General features: G+C 39.8%; 1 protein-coding gene across 2 annotated transcripts in view; it reads left to right on the forward strand.

Annotated features, from left to right (window-relative positions):
- LOC138736336 (annexin A4-like) overlaps positions 1-27,429 on the forward strand; it is a 72,871-nt gene that overhangs the window by 36,872 nt on the left and 8,570 nt on the right. For both annotated transcript variants that reach the window (XM_069885680.1, XM_069885678.1), the window contains exons 4-11: positions 2,650-2,763; positions 5,668-5,758; positions 14,600-14,679; positions 15,795-15,851; positions 18,104-18,197; positions 24,599-24,694; positions 25,526-25,584; positions 26,819-26,941. In XM_069885680.1, the coding sequence (XP_069741781.1) occupies positions 2,650-2,763; positions 5,668-5,758; positions 14,600-14,679; positions 15,795-15,851; positions 18,104-18,197; positions 24,599-24,694; positions 25,526-25,584; positions 26,819-26,941 (714 nt within the window). The remainder of the gene's footprint in view (positions 1-2,649; positions 2,764-5,667; positions 5,759-14,599; positions 14,680-15,794; positions 15,852-18,103; positions 18,198-24,598; positions 24,695-25,525; positions 25,585-26,818; positions 26,942-27,429) is intronic.

Genomic DNA, 27,429 nt, shown 5'->3' on the forward strand with positions numbered 1-27,429 from the left:
TCTTATTCTGTTGGAATATGTCTTGTAAAGATACCACATATTGTTGCAGCCAGTTCTACATCTCATCTTTTTGAGTAGAATTGCATTCAATTGTCCAATTACCACTGTTTTAAAGTATTTTCAATTCCAATTAGGTAATCAAGTCAAATCACCTTTATTTGACATTCATACCATAACTAATACAATGCACAGTAAAGACAAACTAGTATTTCTCCAGGACCATGGAACAGCTTGACATAAATAGGAGTTAAATATTAGTCATAACACAGAAAAAAAAATCCATGGTATACTAGTACACATGTGTCTAGGAATTGAGGAGAATGATGGCTTGAGCGAAAAAAAAACTATTACACAATCTGGACGTATGGGCCCAAATGCTATGGTACCTCCTTCCAGATGGCAGAAAGGAGAAAAGTTTACAAGAGCGGTGTGAGAAGACCTTCACAATGTTCTTTGCCTTCTGCATGTATCATGCGTTGTAGATATCCGTCATGGTAAGATGAGAGACCCCAATAATCTTCTCCACTGATTTCACTATCCTCTGCAGGGTCTTCTGATCTGAGGTGGTACAGTTTCCAAACCAGGCGATGATGCAGTTGCACAGGATGCTCTCAATACATCCTCTGTAGAATGTAGTGAGGATGGGGGAGGGGTGGGGGAGATGGACTTTACTCAGCCTTTGCTGGAAGTAGAGGCATTTCTGGGCTTTCTTGGCTATGGAGCTGGTGTTGAAGGAACAGATAAGATTCTCTACCAAGTGCACATCAAGGAATTTGGTACTCTTTTTTTTTTAATTTAAAAAAAAATTTCACACTATAAACCATACTGACCAAAATACACGCAAACATTTCCCTCTTGAATATACACAGTGTCAGTTTCTCCCCTTTTCCCCCCTCCCTTCCCTCCCTCCTTCACACCCCCCTCCCCACCCACTCAACATTCAACATATATGACACATTAAACCCATTAAACAATGTCATCACACAGTGAAAATAAACAAGAAAATTGTGTCATCTACTTTCACATACTGGGTCAGTTCATTTCGTCTTCTCCTTCTGTCATTTTAGGTGGTGGAGGTCCGCGGTAGGACTTCTCTGTTGTGTTCCATGTACTGTTCCCAAATTTGTTCGAATACTGTGATGTTATTTCTTAAATTATTATGTTATCCTTTCCAATGGAATACATTTATTCATTTCTATGTACCATTGCTGTATTCTCAGGCTATTTTCTGATTTCCAGCTTGACATAATAGGAACATAGGAAGTAGGAACAGGAGTAGGCCAAAAATGGCCCATTGAGCCTGCTCCGCCATTCAATACGATCATGGCTGATCTAATTTATGACCTAACTCCACCTACCTGCCTTCTCCTCATATCCCCTAATTCCTCTATCATGTAAATAAATACATTTTTTTACTACAGCTAAGGCTATCATAATAAATCTTTTTTGCGCTCCATCCAAATCGAGTCCAAGTTCTTTACTTATATTACTTAGAAGAAAGATCTCTGGATTTTTTGGTATGTTGCTTTTTGTGATTTTATTTAATACCTGATTTAGATCTTCCCAAAACTTTTCCACTTTCTCACATGCCCAAATTACATGTACTGTATTTCCCATTTCCTTCTTATAGCGAAAACATCTATCTGATACTGTTGGGTCCCATTTATTTAATTTTTGGGGCGTGGTGTATAGCCTGTGTAACCATTTATATTGTATCATGCGTAAACTCGTGTTTATTGTATTTCTCATAGTTCCGGAGGATAGCTTTTCCCATGTTTCATTCTTTATCTTTATGTTTAGATCTTGTTCCCATTTTTGTTTGGGTTTACAGCTTGTTTCCTCGTTCTCTTTCTCTTGCAGTTTGATGTACATGTTTGTTATAAATCTTTTAATTATCATTGTGTCTGTAATCGCCGTTAATGGTCAGCGGAGCATGATCCTCCTGGGCCTTCCAATGTTGTTTCTAAATATTCCCTTGGAATATTACAGTAGGTCATTCTGTATGAAACAGAGACAAAGAATTTCTGTGGTTAACAAAAAAACACGGCTATCACTGAGGCTATTGGCAATGAAGTCAAGACCATGTATGACAGTTCACTGCCAAAGTGAGAATTATAGACCTTTGCTTCATCCACAAAACTGTCCAAATTCCTGAACCCTGGTGTTCCCACCATGACCATGGCTCCAGCTGCACACCAACTATTGATATTTCATCACTTTATCCAGCATAAAACCTCAAATGCAATCCACTTCATGGCAAACAGGATTCACTGAAATCTAAACTGCTGGGCTCTGGAGGAATATGGAATATTTGCCTACACCAAGGAATACACATTCAACCTCGAGTAGATGAATCCATTGATAGTTAGCAAATAACTGGGATGGTTAATATTTGGTAATTTGGAGAAGAAACAAAGCAATGGAAATGTCTTCCCATGGTTGAAAGAACACATTGGTGACATAAACTCCCTTTAGATATTCCTGGATATTATGAGAATGATTCCACTTGATTCTCTACTTTTCCATTCCATGTTTTACAATAACTGTGGCCTAAAACAAACCTTTTGGATAAGTGAAATAGAAAATATTACACAATGTACATTTATACTTTTATATATAACTTTTGCTTAATGTGTTATAATGCTGCAGAATCTAATTGATGAACTGAATTCGGAGCTTGGAGGGAATTTCAAAACGGTGGTTGAGGGATTAATGCTGACCCCTGCAAAGTTTGATGCACAACAGCTAAAATATGCAATGGAGGTAAGTCACAGCTAACCTTTATCCTCCTTGGAAGTAAGATTCCGTCGTTTGGAAAGGAGTTGCACAATGCTGCCCAAAGACTTCAAATCACAAACTAACTAATGGCACAGTCACTGCCAAACATCTCCCAGCAACCAGGATTTGAAAATGGCCCTGGGTTCTGTCTGTGTGGAGTTTGCCTGTTCTCTCATGGGTCATGTGGGTTTCGATGCTCTGGATTCCTCCCACATTCAGAGACATTTGGTATTTTAAAGATCTCCTGTAAATTATTCCAAGATTAGGTGATTGACTGGCATTGATGGGCACGTGGAAGAGAATGGATTAAAGGGATTAGGACTGGTGGAAAGCTCGGTTGGTATTCCCTTGATAGGTCAAATGTCCTCCTTTGTATCATGAAGACCAAATATGAGGTGTGCTACCTGACAAATTTACTGTAGACAAATGAGGGACATCCCTCGCCATTGTCAGAAGCAGGTGACATCCTTTGTGTATTTCAGTGAAGGTCCAGGTGATTGCCTGAAGTCGCCAGTGTTGGACTGACTTTCCATGAACCAGCCATCAGTGCAACTGCCTGCAACAAAACAAACTGGCAACTTGTTTCTGAATGTGTGCTTGAGGAGCAGAATGTCCTCATCCCCATCCATGTAGTAAACAACCCACTGAAGCACTCTCACCCCACCTGTAAATAATCACGACTTCTCCTTCTTCTAGCCCCACTTTCTTCCTCAGAATCTTGACCTGTAAGTTGGGCTATTTTCTAGGTCTAGGAGGTGGTTGTAACTTCTCACTGTTTTCTTTGCCCCTTCAAAGGCCATGAGTAATCCGTGCACCTCCTGCAGCAGCACCTGTAGAAAACTCGTCTTCCTCCACTCACTTGGGACACTCCTGTAGCATTGATCTTCCTTTTTAAATGTGAAGGCTAATATGTTAGGTTCTCAAAACCTCTCCATTTCCATGTGTTTTAAAAGTAAGAGATTGCACAAAAATAAGTGTTCCATAAATTCAAGGCCCACATATTTGTTCTAAATCTAAAAGAACAGATGGGATGGGCTACCAAAATCCATTGGTATTTTCAAGTGCACTAAATGTTCCATTAAACCTGCACAACCTACCGAGGTGTTAACCTGTGAAGTTGTTTATATGTAAGCATCCAATAGACAAGAGTCAGACATAAATAATCTGTGTTTGCTTGCAAGTCCAGATTCCCCTTTAATGAGTGGTGCCTTGTTGAGGTGGTGTCCATGTGGGTACAAATGTATCCTCAGTATGGATTATAACCAATGCAAAAAGGTGTACTGAAATAGTTCTTGTTTTCTCTTACCAAGGGCAGTAAGTTATCAAACTCACTGAATGATTGATAACCACTGTGGTGATACACCACTAGGTCACCAGGGGTCATCCCGGTGACCTTGTATATAAAGCAGTCCAGAGCTACAGTCTCTCCTTCCAGGTTTGTCTTGCAGAGAGACAAGACCTCTTAGTGTAGATATTAGTTTATTAAATCACCTACGGCTCCTAGAACGCTTCCATCAGCGCTGTCTCTGCTCCATCCTCAACATTCATTGGAATGATTTCATCACCAACATCGAAGTACTCGAGCTGGCAGAGTCCGCAAGCATCGAATCCATGCTGCTGAAGACCCAACTGCGCTGGGTGGGTCACGTCTCCAGAATGGAGGACCATCGGCTTCCCAAGATTGTGTTATATGGTGAGCTCTCCACTGGCCACTGAGACAGAGGTGCACCAAAGAAGAGGTACAAGGACTGCTTAAAGAAATCTCTTGGTGCCTGCCACATTGACCACCGCCAGTGGGCTGATATCGCCTCCAACCGTGCATCTTGGTGCCTCACATTTCGGTGGGCAGCAACCTCCTTTGAAGAAGACCACAGAGCCCACCTCACTGACAAAAGACAAAGGAGGAAAAACCCAACACCCATCCCCAACCAACCAATTTTCCCTTGCAACCGTGCCTGCCTGTCCGTATCGGACTTGTCGGTCACCAACGAGCCTGCAGCAGACGTGGACATACCCCTCCATAAATCTTCGTCTGCGAAGCCAAGCCAAAGAAAGAAGAAAGAAGAAAGAAATTGTACAATAACCATAACAGCAGTGCGAGTATAAGACAGCTTTAATAAACTAATATGTACACTAATATGCCAAGCCAAAGAAAGAAGAAAGAAATTGTACTGACAATAACCGCAACAGCAGTGAGAGTATAAGACAGCTTTAATAAACTAATATGTACACTAAGAGGTCTTTCTGCAAGACGAACCTGGAAGACTAAACTGTAGCTCTGGACGGCTTTATATACAAGGTCACCGGGATGATCCCTGGTGACCTAATGGTGTAATTACATATCACCACAACCACAAAAAAGTAAATTGATTTTATTTTGCCAAAACATATAAGACATATAATTTTTAAGTTTGTTACAGGATTCATAATGTAATGAAAAGAATTGCAAAAGAATATTACAATAAAAGAAACATCACATCCATGGAGGGGAGAAACATTTTTTTCAATATTCTGAGCTGCATTCACTACTTTCTGTAGCTTCTGATCTTGGGCAGAGCAGGTCCCATACCACATTGTAAAACTTCCAGTAAGGATGCTTTCGATAGTGTACCTGTAAATGTCTTTGAGGGACAGGAGGGAGGGGGAGGGGGTGCAACATGTCAAACTTCCATAGAAATGAGAAAGGAAGTCGAGATGTTTGTGCATAATCTTGACCACTGCATATTTGTGGTTATCCCAGATCCAGTCCTTAGTGGTATATATTCCACTTTATTTAGCAGAGATGATGGGTCAGTCAAATTTGCATGTGGTTTGGCACTCCATTTCATATTGGAAGCAGAATTTCTGCTCTTAAATTTGATTAAGGTCTTGAATCCTGTGTTTTAATAGGGTGCTGGAACAGATGAGCACATTCTTGTAGAAATTGTACTTACACGGACTAACAAACAAATTTTTGAATTTTCCGAAGCCTTCCAATCAGGTAATGAAATTATTCTCCAATTTCTGCAATACTAAAGATATTTGTTGTCATTATTACAGTTATAGAAACCATGTATTTCAGCATTGTGCTCTTACTTTGATCCTTTCCTGACGTTGTTGAGTATTTCAGTGATTGGGAGATTGTTTTATTTAGCAAAGTGGCAAGCATCTCCCAGTAGTCAACCATTTTAATTTTGCAAACCATTCCCACACTAACATGTCTGCCATGGCCTCTTGCACTGCCAAACAGAGGCTACCTGCAAATTGAAGAAACTCCATATTGGATTCTGCCTGGGCACTTTCCAATAAGATGATGTTAATAACCTCTCCAATTTCCATTGTACCCCTTCCCTGAATCTCTCTTACCCCATCTCTTCGTCTCCCTTGCTCTAGCTCCCCATCTTCTTCTCTCTCCTTTCAGATAGCTACCCTCTCCCCATCACTTCTCAGTTTTTTTTAATCTTCTACCCACCCACCCACCAATGATCTCTTATTGTTACCCTGTGCTCCTCTCCTCCCGTCCCCCTATATCCCTCACTCCTCTCTTCCCCCCTCCCCTCCCAGCTTTTCTATTCATATTCCTGCCTATTTTTTGGTTATACCTTACAAAGGGCTCAGAGCTAAAATGATAGTTACCCTTTGTTTCCTATGTTTGCTGCATGACCTGGTGAATTTCTCCAGCACATTTGTGTATTGCACTCGATTCCTATGTCTACAGACTTTCTTGTTAAACTCACTGGCAACAATTTGATTTATCGTTTCTCTGCAAATTGTTGCAGTTGAATATGATGCACACAGCACAGAATTGTTTGTACCAGACTTGAAGCTATTGTACAGGGATCATGCATGTGGGTAGATATTCCTGTATTTTATTGGTTGGGCAGGTGTGCAGAGAATGGTTAATGGAATTTAATTGCATTTTTCATGGTCTAATGTGAGTAAGACCTACATAGTGAATGGTTGAATCTAGAGGGGTTGTTTTAGAGCAGAGGGAACTAGGAGTACAGGTATATGGTACCTTGAAAATGGCATCACGTAGACAGGGTGGTCAAAAAGCTTTTGGCACATTGGCCTTAATCAGCCAGGGTACTGAGTATAGAAGTTTGGAATTATGTTGTAGTTGTTTAAAACACTGGTGAAGCACCGTTTGGAATGTTGTGTTCCATTTTGGTCACCGTGCTGCAGGAAAGATCTCGTAAAGCTGGAGAGGGTACAGTGAAGATTTACGAGGGTGTAGCCAGGTATTGTGGGCTTGAGATATGGGGAGAGGTTGAGCAGACTAGGGCTTTATTCTTTGGAGTGCAGAAGGATGACGGATGATCTCATAGACATGTACAAGCTCATGGGGGGAATAAGTCAGGTAAACACACACAAAGCCTAATATTTTCTCCCCAGAGTAGGGAAAGTATATAGTTGATGGGAGGACTATTAAAAGTGAAGAGGTATCTGGGGTTCAGGTGAAAGTGCCTATCCAAGTAAAGTGGTAAAGAGGTGTAGGGTATGCTTGTCTTCATTGGGCAGGGCATTGAGTATAAGAGTAAGGGTCATGTGACAGCCATATAAAAATTTTTGTTGGCCATTCTTGGAATGCAGTGTACAATTCTGGTTGCCCCATTACGAGAATGATTTGGAGGTTGTGGAAAGAGATGGAAGAGATGTTCAAGAATGTTGTCTAGATTAGAGTATGAGCTATGGGGAGAGGTTGGACAAACTCAGGCTGTTTTCTCTAAAGCGATAGAGGCTATGGGCAGATTATAAAATTGAGAGGGATGAATAGATTAAGTAAAAGCCTTGTTTTCTTTTCACCTTGCATGACATAACTATATATTTTTGTTTTTTTTTAAATTTAGTCAGTAGGAGAAAAGTACGGAAGAAAGCAAAATTTGACTGCTTCACAAGGAAGAGGAGCAATCTGGGTGGTCATAGCCGAAGAAAACGTTGAGAATCTTTTCCTCAGGGTAATTGTCATGTACTAGAGTACATGCACTTTAAGGGGAAAATTTTAGGGAGATGTGCAGGGCAATCTTTTTTAAATTGGAGAGTGGCAGATGCCTGGAATGGATTGCCAGGAGCAGTAATGGATGCAGAAACAACATTAGATTGGTGGATAGATAAATGAATGTGCAGAAAATAGAGGAAAGCAGAGTTTTAATTTGGGAATCGTGTTCAGCACAGATACATGGGCCAAAGTGCCTATACCTGTGCAGTATGTTTCTATAGGCAGTTCTGATAGAGAGAAAAGGTGAGTTAACTAAAGTTGGAATATTTGATTTTCGAGATCTGAAGGCTGAAACATGTGTGGAACATATGGCGCTGTTCCTTCAGCTTGTGTTAGGCCTTGTAATAGTGTAAGAGGCCACAGGTATAGTGGGAGAATTCAAGTTGCAAGCAGCCAAAACTTAAGGTCACTCCTATGGACTGAGTGTAGGTACTCTGCATTAATTTGTCCTGAATACTGAAAGCTTGTTGATCCAGATATTTCTATTGGTCAACATTCCATTGCACCACAGTCAAATGCAGCTTTAACATTTAAGAGCCGGAGGAGTCACGTGATGGAGTACTGGCCGGTCAGGGAACTCCAGCCCTCTCCGGAAAAGTTTAAAAAAAATACACAAAACACAAAGGTACAAGAATAAAAATTAAAACAAAGTAAAAGTAAAGGTGGGAAGAAAATGGCAGCGAAGAGAGAAAAGTCGAAAGCAATGGGAAGAAGAGAAGAAGAAAGAACGTCGGAAGAAGAAGGTGAAGGCCTTACCTCTCCGAGGAGGCCCGCCGCGGAGAGAGAAGCCCGCTCCCTAAGGTCAGTGGAAGTCCCGAGCTCGGGACTACAAAAATGACTCGCGGATCCAAGTAAAAGTGCGCGATGCACATGAAAAAAAACACACTGACGGGAGAGGGGAACAGCTGAGGAGTCGATCTCCACAGCTGAAGATGACAGCTGCAACTCAACAACAGGAAGAGAACACAGAAAACAACGAGAACAAGAAAGAAGAGAGTAAAAAGAAAACAAGGAAACAACAGATGACCAACCCAAAGGAAGAAGAAGAAGAAGAACATGGAGAAATGGAAGAAGAAGAGAAAGGCAAGACAGTGGATATATTTTTTTTAAAGAATATATGGAATCAGTAAAAGAATGGCAATTACAAGAATTTAGTGAAATAAAAAGAAGAATTAAAAGTGCAGAAGAAAAAATGAATAGAATAGAGATGGTCATGTCAGATATAGGAAAAAGAGTGGACAATGTGGAAGAACGAGAAACAATCGTAGAAATGGAAGTAGAGGACTTTAAAGAATCTAATAAAAAAGTTAAAGAGACAAGAGCTGTTAGCTCAGAAGATAGATATAATGGAAAATTATAATAGAAGAAATAATATAAAGATAGTGGGCCTTAAGGAAGATGAAGAAGGCAAGAATATGAGAGAATTTATAAAAGATTGGATCCCCAGGGTCCTAAGAAGACCAGAATTAAAGGAAGAAATGGAAATAGAAAGGGCACATAGAACATTGGCCCCGAAACCACAGCCACAGCAAAAACCAAGATCCATTTTAGTAAAATTCTTAAGTTATACAACAAGAAAAAATATATTGGAGAAAGCAATGAAGAAAATAAGAGAAGACAAAAAGCCACTGGAATACAAAGGTCAAAAATTTTTTTTCTATCCAGACATAACTTTTGAACTCCTGAAGAAGAGAAAGGAATTTAATACAGCAAAAACGATCCTATGGAAAAAAGGATATAAATTTATGTTAAAGTACCCAGCGGTACTTAAAATAGTTATTCCAGGGCAGCAAAACAAACTATTCTCAGATCTGGAGGAAGCACGAAAATTTGCAGAACAACTACAAAACAGGCAGAGAGATGAAGACATGTAACGAGAGTAAAAATTACCACGAACTAGATGTATGTGTGTATATGGGTATACCAACAACCAACCCCAACCAACCAATTTTCCCCTGCAACCGCTGCAACCGTGTCTGCCTGTCCCGCATCGGACTTGTCAGCCACATACGAGCCTGCAGCTGACGTGGACTTTTACCCCCTCCATAAATCTTCGTCCGCGAAGCCAAGCCAAAGAAGAATATATATATATATAGGTGTGTATGTATATATGTGTGTGCATGAGTGTATCCGTATTTAGAGGAAAAAATATAGAGTATAGATAAGAATTAAGGGAATGAAAGGGAACAGAGGAAGTAAGGAGGGAATTAAAAGAGTGACCTTTGTTATATATGAAAATTGAAATCTTTTCTGGGGGGGGCTGGGTGGGGAGGAGTTACGGTCACTGCAAAATCAGTTGACGCTTGCAAGTGAATTCGCAAATCCAAATGGAGAGGGGAGATGTGGTTGCCCGACAAGGGATAAAGGGCAACTCAGGAAGGGGAGGGGATAATGGGAGTAAAGAAATTTTAGATAGGAGAATAAGGGAAATGTTTGATGTTTTAGAAATGTTGTCTTATAAAGTGTTCAAAACAAGAAAGCAGAAATGGATAAGAAGGAAAGGTGATGATGAGGAAACGGAAAGGGAAGATAAACAAAGTATGTAATGGCTACGTTGAACAATATGACTTTAAATATTAACGGAATACATAACCAAATCAAAAGGAAGAAACTGCTAAATTTACTGAAAAAAGAAAAAATTGATATAGCATTCGTGCAAGAAACACATTTAACTGAAATGGAGCACAAGAAATTAAAGAGAGATTGGGTAGGACATGTAACAGCAGCGTCATATAATTCAAAACCAGAGGAGTAGCTATATTAATCAGTAAAAATGTACCAATTAAAATAGAAGAGGAAATAATAGATCCAGCAGGGAGATATGTAATAATAAAATGTCAGATATATTCGGAGTTTTGGAATTTACTCAATGTATATTCATCTAACGAAGAAGATCAAAAATTTATGCAAGATTTTTTTTGAAGATAGCAGACACGCAAGGGAACATACTAATAGGAGGGGATTTCAACCTTAATTTGGATTCAAACATAGATAAAACTGGGGAAAAAATTAACAGAAAGAACAAAGTAACCAAATTTATAATTAAATCGATGCAAGAAATGCAACTTTTGGATATATGGAGGAAACAACACCCAAAGGAAAAGGAATATTCATATTATTCGGGTAGACATAAAACATACTCAAGAATAGACCTATTTGTTATCAGCTCGTATGCAAGATAGTTTAATAAAAACAGAATATAAAGCTAGAATATTATCGGACCATTCACCCTTGCTATTGACAATAGAGTTAGAGGACATCCCTCCAAGAATGTATAGATGGAGATTAAACTCCATGCTACTTAAAAGGCAGGATTTTAGAGAATTCATTGAAAGACAAATTAAAATGTACTTTGAAATAAATACGGAATCAGTGAAAGATAAGTTTATACTATGGGACGCAATGAAAGCGTTCATCAGAGGGCAAATAATAAGTTATGTAACCAAGATGAAGAAGGACTACAATCAGGAAACAGAGCAGTTGGAAAGGGAAATAGTAAATATAGAAAAAGAATTAGCAATGAAGGAAGACACAACTAAAAGAAGAGAATTGGCAGATAAAAAAATAAAATATGAAACACTACAAACTTATAAGGTGGAGAAGAACATAATGAAGACAAAACAGAAATATTATGAACTAGGAGAAAAAACGCACAAAATTCTAGCGTGGCAGCTTAAGACAGAACAAACTAAGAGAATTGTATTGGCATCAAGGAAAAAAGACAAACAAATCACATATAATCCAACAGAGATTAATTAAAACTTCAGAGAATTCTCCGAACAATTATACCAAACTGAAAACGAAGGGAAAGAAGACAAAATAGATGAATTTTTAACTAAAATTTAACTACCAAAATTACAAATAGAGGAACAAAATAAATTAACAGAACCATTTGAAATAGTAGAAATACAAGAGATAATAAAAAAACTACCAAATAATAAAACACCAGGAGAGGATGGATTCCCAATAGAATTCTATAAAACATATAAAGATTTATTAATTCCTCCCCTCCTGGAAGTAATCAACCAGATTGACAAAACACAAAGCTTACCAGATTCATGCAAAACAGCAATAATTGCAGTAATACCAAAGACAGGGAAAGATCCACTCGCACCAGCGTCATATAGACCAATATCTTTACTTAACATAGATTATAAGATCTTTGGCTTGGCTTCGCGGACGAAGATTTATGGAGGGGGTAAAAAGTCCACGTCAGCTGCAGGCTCGTTTGTGGCTGACAAGTCCGATGCGGGACAGGCAGCTTTTAGCAAACAGATTAGCCGACTATGTACCTAAAATAGTAAATCTAGACCAAACTGGATTTATTAAAAAAAGACGAACAACAGACAATATTTGTAAATTTATTAATTTAATTCATGCAGTTGAAGGGAATAAATCTCTAACAGTAGCAGTTGCTTTAGACGCAGAGAAGGCCTTTGACAGAGTACAATGGAATTATTTATTCAAAGTATTACAAAAATTCAGTTTACCAGAGAAGTATATTAATTGGATTAAAGCATTACATAAGGGGCCATTGGCGAAAGTGACAGTAAATGGATATTTATCAAAGCAATTTAACTTAAGCAGATCAACAAGGCAGGGATGCCCACTATCACCCTTATTGTTCGCGTTAGCTATAGAACCACTTGCAGAATTGATAAGAACAGAAAATAAAATAAAAGGGATAAAAATAAAAGACAAGGAATATAAAATCAGTTTATTTGCAGATCACGTTATAGTATACTTAACAGAACCTGAATTATCAATAAAAGAATTACATAAGAAATTGAAGGAATATGGAGAGGTGTCGGGTTACAAGATTAACGCAAATAAAAGTAAAGCAATGCCAATGAATAATGTGGATTTCTCAAAATTTAAGAAACAATTACCATTTAGATGGCAAATGCAAGCAATACGATACCTAGGCATACAAATAAATAAAAACCTCGGCCTTCAATATAAACTCAATTATTATCCACTAATGAAAAAATTACAGGAAGACTTAGAGCATTGGAAAGACTTACCACTAACACTAATAGGAAGGATAAACTGTATTAAAATGAACATTTTCCCAAAGATACAATACCTATTTCAGGCATTGCCAATACACTTGACGGAGAAATTCTTCAAGGAGTTAAAGAAAATAATAAGGAAATTTTTATGGAAAGGGGGGGAAACCGAGGATAGCACTAGATAAATTAACAGAATGGTATAAACAAGGAGGCTTACAACTGCCAAACTTTAAAAATTATTATAGAGCCGCACAATTAAAATACCTATCAGATTTTTATCAAACAAGGGAAAAGCCAGATTGGACTAGATTAGAACTAGATAAAATAGGGGAGAAGATACCTGAACATATATTATATAAATGGGATGAAAAATTGGTACAACGTAGGAATTCTCCAATATTACATCATCTGCTCAATATTTGGAAGAAGATTCATGTAGAAAGGAATAAAACAAATTACCAATTACCAAAACTATTACTGACACAAAATCAGTTAATCCCTTTTACAATAGATAACCTTTCCTTTAGAGAATGGGAGAAAAAAGGGATCAAAAGAATAGAAAATTGTTTTTCAGGAAATAAATTACTATCCTTTGAACAAATGAAGAATAAATATAATATAACTCAAGATACAGTGTTGGCATACTACCAACTGAAATCCTACTTGAAGGACAAATTGGGAAGCAGTCTGAGGTTACCAGAGGTAAGTAATTTTGAATATGTGATTACAGATACAATGATAATCAAAAAATTTATAACAAATATGTATATTAAACTGCAAGAAAAGGAGAATGAGGAAACAAATGGTAAAACTAAACAAAAATGGGAACAAAATTTAAACATAAAGATAAAGAAGGAAACATGGGAGAAATTATGCTCTGGAACTATGAGAAATACAATAAACACGAGGTTAACTGGATACACAGCCTATACATTACACCTCAAAAGTTAAATAAATGGGACCCAACAGTATCTGACAGATGTTTTCGTTGTAAAAAAGAAATGGGAACAACAATTCATGCAATCTGGACGTGTGAGAAAGTGAAAAAATTTTGGGAAGATCTAAATCAGATATTAAATAAAATTACAGAAAGCAATATACCAAAAAACCCAGAGATCTTCCTCCTAAGTAACATAAAAAACAAAGAATTTGGACTTGATTTGGATGGTACACAAAAAAGATTTGTTAGGATAGCCCTAGCCGTAGCAAAAAAATGTATTATATCAGCCTGGAAATTAGAAGACAACTTGAGAATACAACAATGGTATATAGAAATGAATAAATGTATTCCATTAGAAAAAATAACATATAATTTAAGAAATAATATTGCAATATTTGAACAAATATGGGAGTCATGCATGAAACACAATAGAGAAAACCTACCGGGGACATCTGCCACCTAAAATGACAGAAGGAGAAGGAAATGAAAAAAATGGACTCTGGAATTTCTTGTTTATTTTTATTGAGTGACAACATTGTTTTACTGGTTTAATGTATCTTAGATTTTGTACTTTAAATGAATGGGAGGGGAGGTAGGGAGGGTGGGAGAAAACGACACTATATATTTGAAAAGGAAAATGTATGTATCTTGATCAATGTGATTTATGGTGTGAAAAATAAAAAAATTTAAAAAAAACATTTAAGAGCCTGATCCTGTGTAAAGAAAGCACATAAGCTACATCAAATTTTAATGTGCGCTTAAGTTTGTTCTAATTTGGTGTTTGTATTACACTTCTAAAGTAGAATACACTGAAAAGTATTATGTGTATTTCTAGGCAGAAAAATAAACTTTTTGTATGTGAGCAATATTTTTGTTGTTTATTTCTTGTAGAGAATGCAATGAGTTTAAAGGACTCTTTCAAGGATGAGAACACTGGTGACTTTGAACAGCTTATTGTGTCCCTGCAAAAGGTCTGTCTGCTTTGTACCCATGTAATTTCAATAGAACTATGTGCTCTCACTATTTTATAACAAAGAAAAAGATTATGACTCCTAAGATTCAGGAAAATGTTGCATTTTGAGACATTTTATTCATGACCGCTACACATCTGTAATTGTCATTGTCAAAACACCTAAAGTCATCAATAACCACATTTGTTGTAATGGTGTGGTAGAACTGTAGTTATTTTTACTTGGCGCCTCACAGTTTGGCGGGCAGCAACCTCCTTTGAAGAAGACCGCAGAGCCCACCTCACTGACAAAAGGCAAAGGAGGAAAAACCCAACACCCAACCCCAACCAACCAATTTTCCCCTGCAACCGCTGCAACCGTGTCTGCCTGTCCCGCATCGGACTTGTCAGCCACAAACGAGCCTGCAGCTGACGTGGACATTTACCCCCTCCATAAATCTTCGTCCGCGAAGCCAAGCCAAAGATAGCAATCCCAAATCTTAAAGGCAATCAGGAGACACCAAGCCATTGGGTGTTTTTAAGGCAGAGAATGATCAGTCAGGGCATCAAAGGTTATGGGGAGAAGACCAGCAACTGGGGCTGAGTGGGGAAATGGATCAGCTCATGATTGAGTTTTCCCTGCCATTCAATGGGCTGAGTGACCTATTTCTGCACCTATGTCTTACAGATTTGAGTTCAAATCCACAAATGAGTGCCAGTAACACCCATAGACTTTCAGTAAATCATAGTAAGGTCCTCTTCTGTTGGGCAGCTTGTATAGGTGTCTGCTAATGTGATGCCAGACTACGAGATCTGGTTAGTTTGTAGTGGCTGACCAAAATTGGTTCCTATTGGGGAGGAAAAGATCTGCCAAGTCCATTGCTCTTGCTTGCAGGAAAGAGCCTTTGTCATCGATATAGATATATATTATTCAGCAGAAAGCACATGCATGGGCTTGGTTGGGATGCCATTAAGTTCAGCAAGCTATTGGTATCTGAACTGTGTATAGTAGTTTAGGTGAGAAACGTTGAAGGTCTTGTATGTGGGCATGAACATTCAGAGAGAACAAAATTGTAATGGAAATCCCTTGTATTTCTTTCTATTGAGATTCCACCTTAACCGAGCTATCTTTTTTAGGCAAAACGAGATGAAAGTAAACATGTGGATGTAAGTCTTGCAAAGATTGATGCTCAGGTAAGCACTGCATCAAAGTTTGGATTAAACATTTTTTCAACTAGATGGGAAATAGTGCCCTTCGACACTCAAATCATTTTGATGTTTAAAAGTGAATGGAAGGTTAAGCCTATTTGTTGTTTTTTTTTTAATGTCGTTCGGTGAACAGTGGAGTTCCATGTGTGAATTCCAAAATAGTTTGGTAATTTAAAAGACCAATGTTGGGTGATATTTTTGTTTCAAGATTTTAGTCATGAATCTGGTTTCAAGATTAAATATACACCGAGATGTATATTTTTAAATAACCTAGTGTAGCTGTATTAGATCATAAACAAGATTGTGGATAGACAGCTAGTTCAATTAAAACATTCTCAGTGATATTAACAGAAAGAAGTAGAATATCATTAAAAGTTATTTATTTTAATAAATAAAGGGTTAGTTATTTTAAGTATTCAGTTATAGAATATGTTTCAATAAATATAATTGAATACAAGTAATCCCTGACTTATGCGATTTACGACCATCCCCACAAACGACCGAATTTTAAAATAAAAATATATAAAGAAAATATAAAATTTACGCGGTTTATGTTGTACTTCACAAACTGTAACAGGGATAGAGGATGTGTAAGAGCCAAAATGTGCATATTTACCTCGTTAGTCGCTGTTCAGGGGTCCTGGGGCCATCTTGATTCCTGTGCAAATGCGCAAACCTTCAATAGGTGCAAGAGCGGTGGGTTCGCACTTTGGGGTTCGGTTGGTGCACGCACCAGAGTTAAGGACGCAAATTCAATATCGGCAGGGCGCTTAACTCTCACCCCTGCACGAACTGAGCTCCAATACACAAAACCACCGAAGGCTTGTGCATGCGCACAGGAAATAAGATGGCTGCGCCAAGCCCCGGGACCTCGGAATGCTGACTAACAAGGTAAACATGGACCAGAATGTGGAAAGATTCACCAAGGTTGATCACCAAATTCAGAAAGCTTTAAGTTGTTATCGTTAAATGTATGATGAAACAAAGATTTAATTAAAAAGTTTGCTTTAAGAGTCAGATATTCCACGCGCACGGGCACAATTCTGACTTAAGTCCATTCCGAGTTAAAACAGATTCTTCAGTCCCCATTATGGACATAAGTCGGGGACTACCTGTATGCTCCTTGCCTTCAGGTATTTGTTGAAAATGACAGAAAATCTTGAATGATGAAAGCTCATTATTCTGAATTGACATTCTTATTTATACATTTTCCCTTGTCTCTACTCAACTGTAAAAATTTAACCAAAGGAGCTTCTAAATTTCTGCCTATCTCCCCAAGGTTGTGAGTGAACTGCTACAAGGAAGACAAGTGATCCCATCCCACCACCAAGCTTGTCCTGAATTAGTGATCGAATATTGCATCAGCATATAAACTCCAGAAAAATTTGTCAAAAAATATGAGGAGAAAAAATGTGCATACCCGCTTGCTCTTTTCATTTGAAGATCCCAAAGCACTTTGCAGGCATTGTCACAGATGCAAGGATGGATTGTTCAGAAATGCATTGGTGACTGAGTGCATGCTATGAAATCTTCTTGAATATAAAATTATGTCATTTTTTAAAAAAAAGGTGACAACTTGCAATGTTGAATACATTTATTTTTAAAATGATACCAGGGGTGTAGGTTAATGGAGTGTAAATTGGGCGGTATGGACTCTTAGGACCGAATTGGCCTGTTACAGTACTGTATGTCTACAGTTTTTAAAAAAATCTCTCATTTCACTGAATGCTGGGTATTTTTCCAGGAAATTTTTTTTTCAAACTAACTCCTAAATTGATGTGAGGCAAATGTAGTTGCTAATCTATGCACATTTAGCTCAAATGAACAATTGTAGTGATACTGTTTGACTGAGTCATGTTCACAAGGACACCAAAGAACTCTCTATCCTGTTTTATGGGGAAGAAATTTGGATCTTTTTAGGCTCTTCTGAAAACATTTTGTTTTAAGTAATGCTTCTCCAACAATGAAGCATTCATAGGGCCAGTCGTTGATCTTCACAGCCTTTGGAACAGATTAAACAAAAATCACAATTACATTCTTGAGATATGCTTATTCCAAGAGCATTGACACTTAGATGTAGAAAATATAAAGCCAAGTTCACAGTGAAGAAATCTGAGTTTATAAAAAGCAAACTGTTCTTCCTTTAACAGTCTTGTGATTTATGAAATTTGATCACATGGATTCATTTACAGTTATGTTGTACTTTTATTTATATGGTCAATGTACTTTCACTGTAGGAGTTGCTTGCTGCAGGAGAAGACAAGTGGGGAACTGATGAGACAAAATTCATTAAGATCTTCTGTAGGCGGAACTTTGCTCATCTATATAAAGGTAGTGTACAAATGTGCTGCACTTTGAAACTGACCAACGTGTTCCACACATCATTTTATCTATTTTGATGCCTTTCCTTAAATAAGTTTCCCATCTGACTCTTGAAAGTCGGAGCTTGTACTTGTCACAAGATGAGACATGTCCAAAGAACCTTACTGCAAATGAGGTGAGGTCAGTCCATGTATGTGTGGCACATGCATCACCTGAGAAGCATGGGCAATGTTCAGTGGCCATATTATTAGATTCATATTGCCATTTTATCAAAGTTAAATTCAGATTTATTGTCAAAGTACATACAGGACATTATATACAACCTTGAGTTCTTCTTCCTGTGAGGTGAGGTGAGCGGCCTGGCAAGCGGAGGTGAGGGGTGAGGTGAGGTGAGGTGAGGGGCCCGGCGAGTGGAGGTGAGCGGCCCGGCAAGGTGAGGTGAAGTGAGCGGCCCAGCGAGCGGAGGTGAGGGGCCCAGCGAGTGGAGGTGAGTGGCCCAGCGAGTGGAGGTGAGTGGCCCAGCGAGCGGAGGTGAGGGGCCCAGCGAGCGGAGGTGAGGGGCCCAGCGAGCGGAGGTGAGGGGCCCGGCGAGTGGAGGTGAGCGGCCCGGTGAGGTGAGGTGAGCGGCCCAGCGAGCGGAGGTGAGGTGAGCGGCCCGGCGAGGTGAGGTGAGTGGCCCGGTGAGGTGAAGTGAGTGGCCCAGCGAGCGGAGGTGAGCGGCCCGGCGAGGTGAGGTGAGCGGCCCGGCGAGGTGAGGTGAGCGGCCCGGCGAGGTGAGGTGAGTGGCCCGGCGAGTGGAGGTGAGGTGCCCAGCGAGTGGAGGTGAGGCCCGGCGAGTGGAGGTGAGCAGCCCGATGAGGTGAGGTGAGCAGCCCGGCGAGCAGAAGTGAGGGGCCTGGTGAGTGGAGGTGAGGGGCCCGGTGAGTGGAGGTGAGCGGCCCGGCGAGGTGAGGTGAGTGGCCCGGCGAGCGGAGGTGAGCGGCCCAGCGAGGTGAGGTGAGTGACCTGGCGAGGTGAGGTGAGGTGAGCGGCCCAGTGAGTGGAGGAGAGCAGCCCGGCGAGGGGAGGTGAGCGGCCCGGCGAGCAGAGGTGAGCGGCCCGGCGAGCGAGCGACACGGTGAAGGAGTGGGACTTCCAGGCTTTGGCTCAACAGGCTTAGGCAAAAGCAGGCGAGGAGAAAGGTAAGCGGCATTATTTTAACTCAGTCATGCCTGTGGGGTTAGTGCTTTGTACTGGGTGTTAGATATGGGAACCATGGGTGAGTTCCACCCTCCCAAATAGCCACATCTGCATCAGGTGCACCGACATGCAGTTCCTTAAGGACCGAGTTGGGGATCTGGAGCTGCAGCTTGAGGACCTGCAGCTGGTAAGGGAAAGTGAGGAGTTAATAGATTCAACTTTCAGGGAGATACTTACCCCGAGACTAGATGTGTCAGGTAAGTGGGTAACTGTCAGGGGAGGGAAGAAAAATGCCTGGAAAATGGAGAGCACACCTGTGACTTCCCCTCTCAGCAAAAAGTATATTGTGTTGGATGCTGTTGAGGGAGATGACTGGACAGAAGCTAGCCACAGTGACCAGGTCGCTGGCACTGAGCCTGGCACGGTGTTACAAAAGGTAAGGAGGAATGCAATGGTCATTGGGGACTCCATTGTCAGAGGTACAGACAAGAGATTCTGTGAGCCAGATAACCGCATGGTGTGGTGCCTCCCTGGTGCAAGGGTATGGGATATCTCAAATCGGGTCCAGAGTATTCTAAAAGGAGAGGGCGAGCAGCCTAATGTCTTGGTACATGTGGGTACCAATGACATAGATAAAAAGAGGGAGGAGGTACTGAAAAAGGATTACAACGAGCTAGGACGGAAGCTAAGAAACAGGACTGCCAGGGTGGTGATCTCTGGATTGCTACCTGTGCCAAGTGCAACTGAGGACAAAAATAGAAGGTTAAGACAAATGAATGTGTGGCTGAGGGGTTGGTGTAAAAGACAGGGTTTTGGCTTCTTGGACCATTGGGATCTTTTTTGGGGAAGGCATGACCTTTACAAGAAGGATGGGTTACACCTAAACCCAAAAGGGGTCAATATATTGGCAGCTAGGTTTGGTACAGCCATCGGATGCAGTTTAAACTAATTTGCCAGGGGGATGGGAACCTGTATGATAGGGCAAAGGACAGGAAAGATAAAATAGGAAAAGTTAGGTTAGACAGCTAAAGTAAAAAATCAGAAAGAACAAGGAGGATGAAAAAAGCAAATCTGAAGGCTTTATATCTTAATGCAAGAAGCATTTGGAATAAGGTAGATGAATTGGCTGTGGAAACTGAGACAAACAAATACGATTTGATTGGGATTACAGAAACATGGCTCCAAGGTGGGCAAGCCTGAGAACTTAACATCCCGGGGTATACAATATTTAGGAGGGATCGGCAAGAAAGAAAAGTGGGTGGGGTAGCATTGATGGTGAGAGAAGGAACCGACACGATTGACAGGAAGGATATTAATTCGGAAGATGCGGAATCTATATGGGTAGAACTGAGGAATAGCAAGGGGCGGAAAACATTAGTAGGGGTGGTATATAGGCCTCCAAATAGTAGTGTAGAGGTGAGGGAAGGCCTAAAAAGAGAAATTAGAAAAGCGTGCAATAAGGGAACAGCTGTCATCATGGGAGACTTTAATTTGCATATAGATTGGACTAGCCAAATTAGTAAAAATACTGAGGAGGAGGAATTCCTTGAATGTTTACGGGACGGTTATCTAGACCAATAAGTCAAGGAACCAACTCGGGGGAGCAGGCCATTTTAGACTGGGTATTATGCAATGAAAAGGGGCTTATCACCAATCTTGTTGTACGAGGTCCTTTGGGTAGGAGCGATCACAATATGATCGAATTCTCACTCGACATGGAGAGTGAAGAAATTAAAACCAAGGTCCTGAATTTAAATAAAGGGAATTATGATGGTATGAGATAGGAGTTGAGTAAGATTGATTGGGTGGTGTTTATGGTGTGGGGGGGGGGGGTTGACGGTGGATAGACAATGGAAATTATTCACAGATCTAATGGAAGAATTGCAGAAATCATTTATACCAGTTTATTTGGCATAAAAATAAACCAAAAAAGGTGACTCAACCATGGATAACAAGGGAAATTAGAGACAGCATTAGGTTCAAAGAGAGAGCATATCAATTGGCCAAAAAAAGTACCGCAACCGAAGACTGGGAGCAGTTCAAGATGCAGCAAAGGAGGACAAAGGGATTAATCAAGAGAGCAAAAATAAATTACAAAAGTAAGCTTGCGACAAATATAAAAACCAACTGCAAAAGCTTTTATAAATATGTCAAGAGGAAAAGATTGGTGAAATCCAGAGTAGGTCCTTTGCAGTCGGAATCAGGGGAATATATAATGGGGAATAAGGAAATGGCAGACCAATTAAATTCTTACTTTAGTTCTGTTTTTACAAGAGAGGATACAAATAACCTCCCAAGGATGTTGGGAAACATAGAGACTACTGCAAGGGGGGAGCTGAAAAAAATCAGTATCTTTAAGGACATGGTCTTGGGGAAATTGAAGGGATTGAAGGCCGATAAATCCCAAACGCCTGATAATCTACATCCTAGGGTACTTAAGGAAGTGGACATTCAGGTAGCAGATGCTTTAAGAATTATTTTCCAGAACTCGATAGACTCAGGATCAGTACCCATGGATTGGAGGGTAGCTAATGTTACCCCACTATTTAAAAAGGGGGGTAGAGAAAAAGCGGGGAATTATAGACCGGTGAGCCTTTCATCAGTAGTGGGCAAAATGATGGAATCGATTATTAAGGATGTAATAACGGAGCATATGACTAGCAGAGAAGGGATCAGACAGAGTCAACATGGATTTACAAAAGGTAAATCATGCTTGACATATCTATTGGAATTCTTTGAGATGGTGACAGGTAAAATAGATGGGGGAGAGCCAGTGGATGTGGTGTACCTGGACTTCCAAAAGGCCTTCGATAAGGTCCCACATAAACGACTGGCATGCATAATCAAGGCTCATGGGATTGGGGGCAAGGTATTGATGTGGATTGAGAACTGGCTGGCAGATAGAAGACAGAGAGTTGGGAAAAATGGCTCATTTTCTGAGTGGCAGGCGGTGACCAGTGGGGTGCCACAGGGATCTGTACTGGGACCCCAGCTATTCACAATTTACATTAATGATCTAGATGAGGGGATTGGATGTAATATCTCCAAATTTGCAGACGACACTAAGCTAGGAGGGGTTGTGTGCACTGAAGAGGGGGTCAGGAAGCTCCAGTGTGATTTAGGGGACTGGGCAGATAGATGGTAAATGCACTACAATGTGGATAAATGTGAGGTTATCCACTTTGGTAATACAAACTGGAGGACAGATTACTATTTGAATGGCAATAGATTGGGAGATGGGGAAGTGCAGAGAGACCTAGGGGTTCTTGTGCACCAGTCACTGAAGGTGAGCATGCAGGTACAGCAGGTGGTTAAAAAGGCAAATGGTATGTTGGCCTTCATATCAAGAGGGTTTGAGTATAGGAATAAGGATACCTTACTGCAGCTGTAGAGAGCCTTGGTGAGACCCCACCTGGAGTATTGTGTGCAGTTTTGGTCGCCTTATCTGAGGAAGGATGTTCTTGCAATGGAGGGAGTGCAGAGGCGATTCACCAGGCTGATACCTGGAATGGCAGGAATGACTTATGAGGAAAGATTGTGCAAATTGGGATTGTACTCGCTGGAGTTTAGAAGATTGAGAGGGGATCTCATAGAGACATATAAAATTCTGGCAGGACTGGACACAATGGACGCAGAAGGGATGTTTCCAATGGTGGGGGAGTCCAGAACCCGGGGCCATGGTTTGAGGATAATAGGCAAACCATTTAGGACCGAGATGAGGAGGAATTTCTTTACCCAGAGGGTGGTGAATCTGTGGAATTCATTGCCACAGAGGGCAGTAGAGGCAGGTTCATTGAATATATTTAAGAGGGAATTAGATATATTTCTTCAGTATAAGGGAATTAGGGGTTACGGAGAGAAGGCGGGGACGGGGTACTGAACTTTAAGATCAGCCATGATCTTATTGAACGGCGGAGCAGGCTCCAAGAATTGGAGATTTCCAGCCTGACTCTAGTGGCTGAAGTAGATTAGCTTTAGATGACATTATGTAATTCTACAAGTGGATGATCGCACTGCTTTACTTTTATAGCATATTTTAACTACACTTTTATGAGATTCCTGAGTCTCATAAACAAAGTGATTCATAAGCATTTTAAATTAAAATTTTTACACAAATTTAGACATACCATGCTTCATGTCGAAATTTAAAATTGTAACAGGCCCTTTCAGCCCTCGATCGTCTGCCGCTCAATTACACCCAATTGACTTACAATCCATGGTATGTTTTGAATGGTGGGAGGAAACTGGAGCCCCTGGAGAAAGCCCACACAGACACGGAGAGCACGTACAAACTCATTACAAACAGCATGCGATTCAAACCTAAGTCCTGATCGCTGGCGCTGTAACAGGGTTGCACTAACCGTGCATAACTGGCCACAAGATTTAACCAATTACTTCGAAGAATGTCAAATTATTTGTGTCTTTATAGCACATGTTCATTTTTACACAGCAGTTATAAATGCTTTTTTTCAATGAAAACCCACAGCTTGTCAATTTAAATCAGAGGTTCTTACTTTCACTGCCCCAAAAAATGTCAAGAATTAATTAAAAAACACAAGTTCTACCTGCCCAACATTTTCTTCATAATATCACTTGAGCACACGAAATTTAGAAGAGTCCCTGTTTGGGGAAGTTTGAATTTTTGCTGATAATTTGATAACTCATTTCAAGTGCTTTTGACACACTTTGTGATACTAAGAGTTGTATATTAGCAATAATGAAAAGGATCTTGGAACAATTTCTGAATGGAGTGGTTGCATCCATAAGCATCTTTGAAAGGGGAACTACAATATTTTCTTGAGTTTCAGGATCAATTTTCTTGCAGGAGAAACATGCCAAAGGGCAATTCCAACGATTAATGTCACATCCAAAGGAGACTTTGGGAAGACAGTGCATCGGAATGAATGATACTCTATTCTTAGAACAGGAAAGTACTATCTCAGCACAAAACTTTGTCGACCAGGTTAACCATGGAAGGGGAAATATCCAGCAGCAACAATCAGTTCCTGCACTGGCGAGGATTGCTTGACATACCTGCCAAAATGGTGGTGTTATTGGTAATATTTTCTGTGTTGGAGAACTGGAACTGCAGCTCCAACCTTCAACTTGTACAGGAGTCTGCGGAGTTCATAGATAGGAGCTACAGGGAGGTAGGTGGGAGGTATTTGTTCCATGATGTGAGAATAAAGACGGTTCACCTCCAATTTCTAAATGGACTGATTTCTTTCTAGTTTTTGAAGAATATTATCAAATAACAAACAAAGAAATTGAAGACACCATTAAGGATGAAATGTCTGGCACATTTCAGATGGCAATGTTGGGGCTAGGTAAGGGTTTATTTATTTATTTCCTACCACATTTGACATTGCAAATAGAACAACCTCAGATAAGATGGTGATCCATAAAAACTGTCTTTGCCGTAAAGCAAGTGTCTAACATCCAGTTGGGAAGAGCCGAAACTAAACTAGCATTACAGTGGCCAAAACTGCTGAGTCCCACCAAAGCTTCAGTCCAAAGCTATGAATTCCATCACCATAATAAGCAATTCATTAAAGCTGAACCAGGTTCTTCATAACCTTCGAGTTCTATTTGATTTCAAGAGGCTACCTATCTAGGCCATCACGAAGGTCACCAAATTTCTGATCTTGAACTATCAAATGTTTAACTTGCTCTGCATTAGCTACTGTGTCTTACTGCTGCCTCTTTTACCTCTGACCTGTGCCCTTATTACCTCCAAGGCAGTCCTGATGGGCCTACTTCTCATCCTTGGGTGGAATTTTTTAAATCTCCACTGGTTGTCTTTTAACTGTTCAACTATGTCTCACTCCCCACATCAGCAAATTCTTTTATGTCTTAACTTTATTTCTTGGTCTCTGAAGGATTTGCCAGCAGACCAAGTATCCTCCAATTATGACCTCTCGTCCCATTCCAAACTTTTAAATCCACACCAACTGTGGCCATACATGTGTTTTTTTTTTAAAGTACTGATCTTTCTCTTCACAATCCTCAATCCTAACAAAGAACATAGGAAAATGACACAAAGAAATATTGTATTCACTCTACAAGCTCTATACAAAAGCCACATGAAGCCTTTGTTTTGCTCTGTACGCTTTCTATGGTATTAATGGTGCATTTTTTTTTACCTTTGTTACCTGCAGTTCAATATGTGAAGAATCCAGCTGGCTTTTTTGCAACAAAGCTTTATGAATCTATGGCGGTAAGCAGCAAAGGATTGTTTTTAATTCACTTCTATTTATTAGATTTCTGCAAAATCATTTGTCAATTTTGAACTTCCTGTGAAAGGGCTGACCTTCCCTCTAATTTGAATCCGAATCTTATTTTGCCTTGCAAAATAGTGATCCACAAGTTAAATAATAACATTATTTGTCATACTATAAATGCATGTCATAATGATATTTACAAATGAACAGGTAGATTATTGAAATCAAAAGACATTGTGTCATACAACGTGAATTTTTTCACTGGAATTCATGTGTAACAAGTGGATTTGATAACTGAAAGCATCAAATTAATGTTGGAGATGTAATCCCCAGGCTGACAACAACACCAATTTCAATTGATCATCCCCTTTCAACATCCAATTCAAAAGGTAATTAACTTACTCCTGTTTAGACCATATTTCAGGCCTTCAGAATAATTATTTTCATATGACACAGTGACTCAGGAAATGCGCATCATCCCCACTGATCCATGGGAGTCCTTGGACCCATTATCACCACTCTGTACTTGTGCAATCAGATAACAATAAACATGACTTGATTATGATAGAGTAGGGTAGTGTTGAGGTACACTGGTCTCTCTTGAGAGTTGGCAGACACCCAGTGTAAATAATAGCAGTGTATCACCTACTCCTAAATGACCTGCCTGCCTGCACAATCAAACAACTCCTTCCTCACTGCAGTGAAGTTTATGGTTCAGACAGCACTGTATGTTATGCTGTAAATCAAATCCCTGAGTCATGGGGCAGTAGCACTAACCATTAAACTATTGTCTCACTCTGAATAAAAATATTTGAGTGGAACTGTTAACTCTTTCTCCTTCAACAAATCTGCTTGACCTGTTGAATAATTCCAGCACTTTCTGATTTCTTTTTAATTCTGAGGCTGCCAGTCTCATTAAAATATTTAAATGTTAACTATCTTAATGGAAAGGCTTGACTGTCCACCCACGTCCTTCATCTGGTGAAAAAACACGTGAGCCATGGAGACAGATAAGGGTTGCATATGAGAGCTTGCAGTCTTTCTCCCAGTGCTAACCCACCTGTTGTAGCATGCTGAAAGCCAGCTCTAGGTTACTGCATGGGTAAGCTGTTCCACAGCAATAACATTCATCAACGTGAGCATCAATTGTGTCAGATTTTGAGTGTTTATTTCGTTTTGGCCATTCTACCCACTGAAATGAGCTAGTCTTAACTGTTCTGTTTGCGCCAGGGTGCTGGTACAGACGATCAAGCCCTCATTCGAATCATAATCTCTCGGAGTGAAGTAGACATGATGGATATCAAAACAGAATTTTTCAAACTTTATGGAAAATCATTGTTTTCATACATTGAGGTATGTTCCAAATAAGTACTATTTACTAAGTACTAGCTATGTAATTGTATTCTATGACCAAATAACTGAAGACATCTTGTCAACTTGAGCAATGTCCTCTCTTCTTTCTCTTTCTTTCTTTAGTAGAGGACAATGTATTAAGCTTTAAAAGTATCCTCTATCCAACTCTTTAGAGTCTGTGGTTATCAACACTGCTGTATCACTTTATTTTGTTTAAGTTAATGATGCAACTACTGTAAAATGAGAAGCCAAGAAGTGAGCTATCAACCAATAATGATTTTAGATACTGCTGTTTTGGGAATGCAAGGTGAAATCTATAAAATTGTTTCTACTGTCTCTAAAATACTCCAGATCTTGAAAGCAATTGACAAGGGCATCAATTTTAACAGGGATCATAACATGCTCCACTCCCGACACCCACACACAGACAAAAAGTATAGGCTTATTTTGTGTAATTTACCAATAGGACTAGACAACAACTTTTTTCA

This window comes from Narcine bancroftii, chromosome 6, assembly GCF_036971445.1.
Source record: "Narcine bancroftii isolate sNarBan1 chromosome 6, sNarBan1.hap1, whole genome shotgun sequence".
Classification (NCBI taxonomy): Eukaryota; Metazoa; Chordata; class Chondrichthyes; order Torpediniformes; family Narcinidae; genus Narcine; species Narcine bancroftii.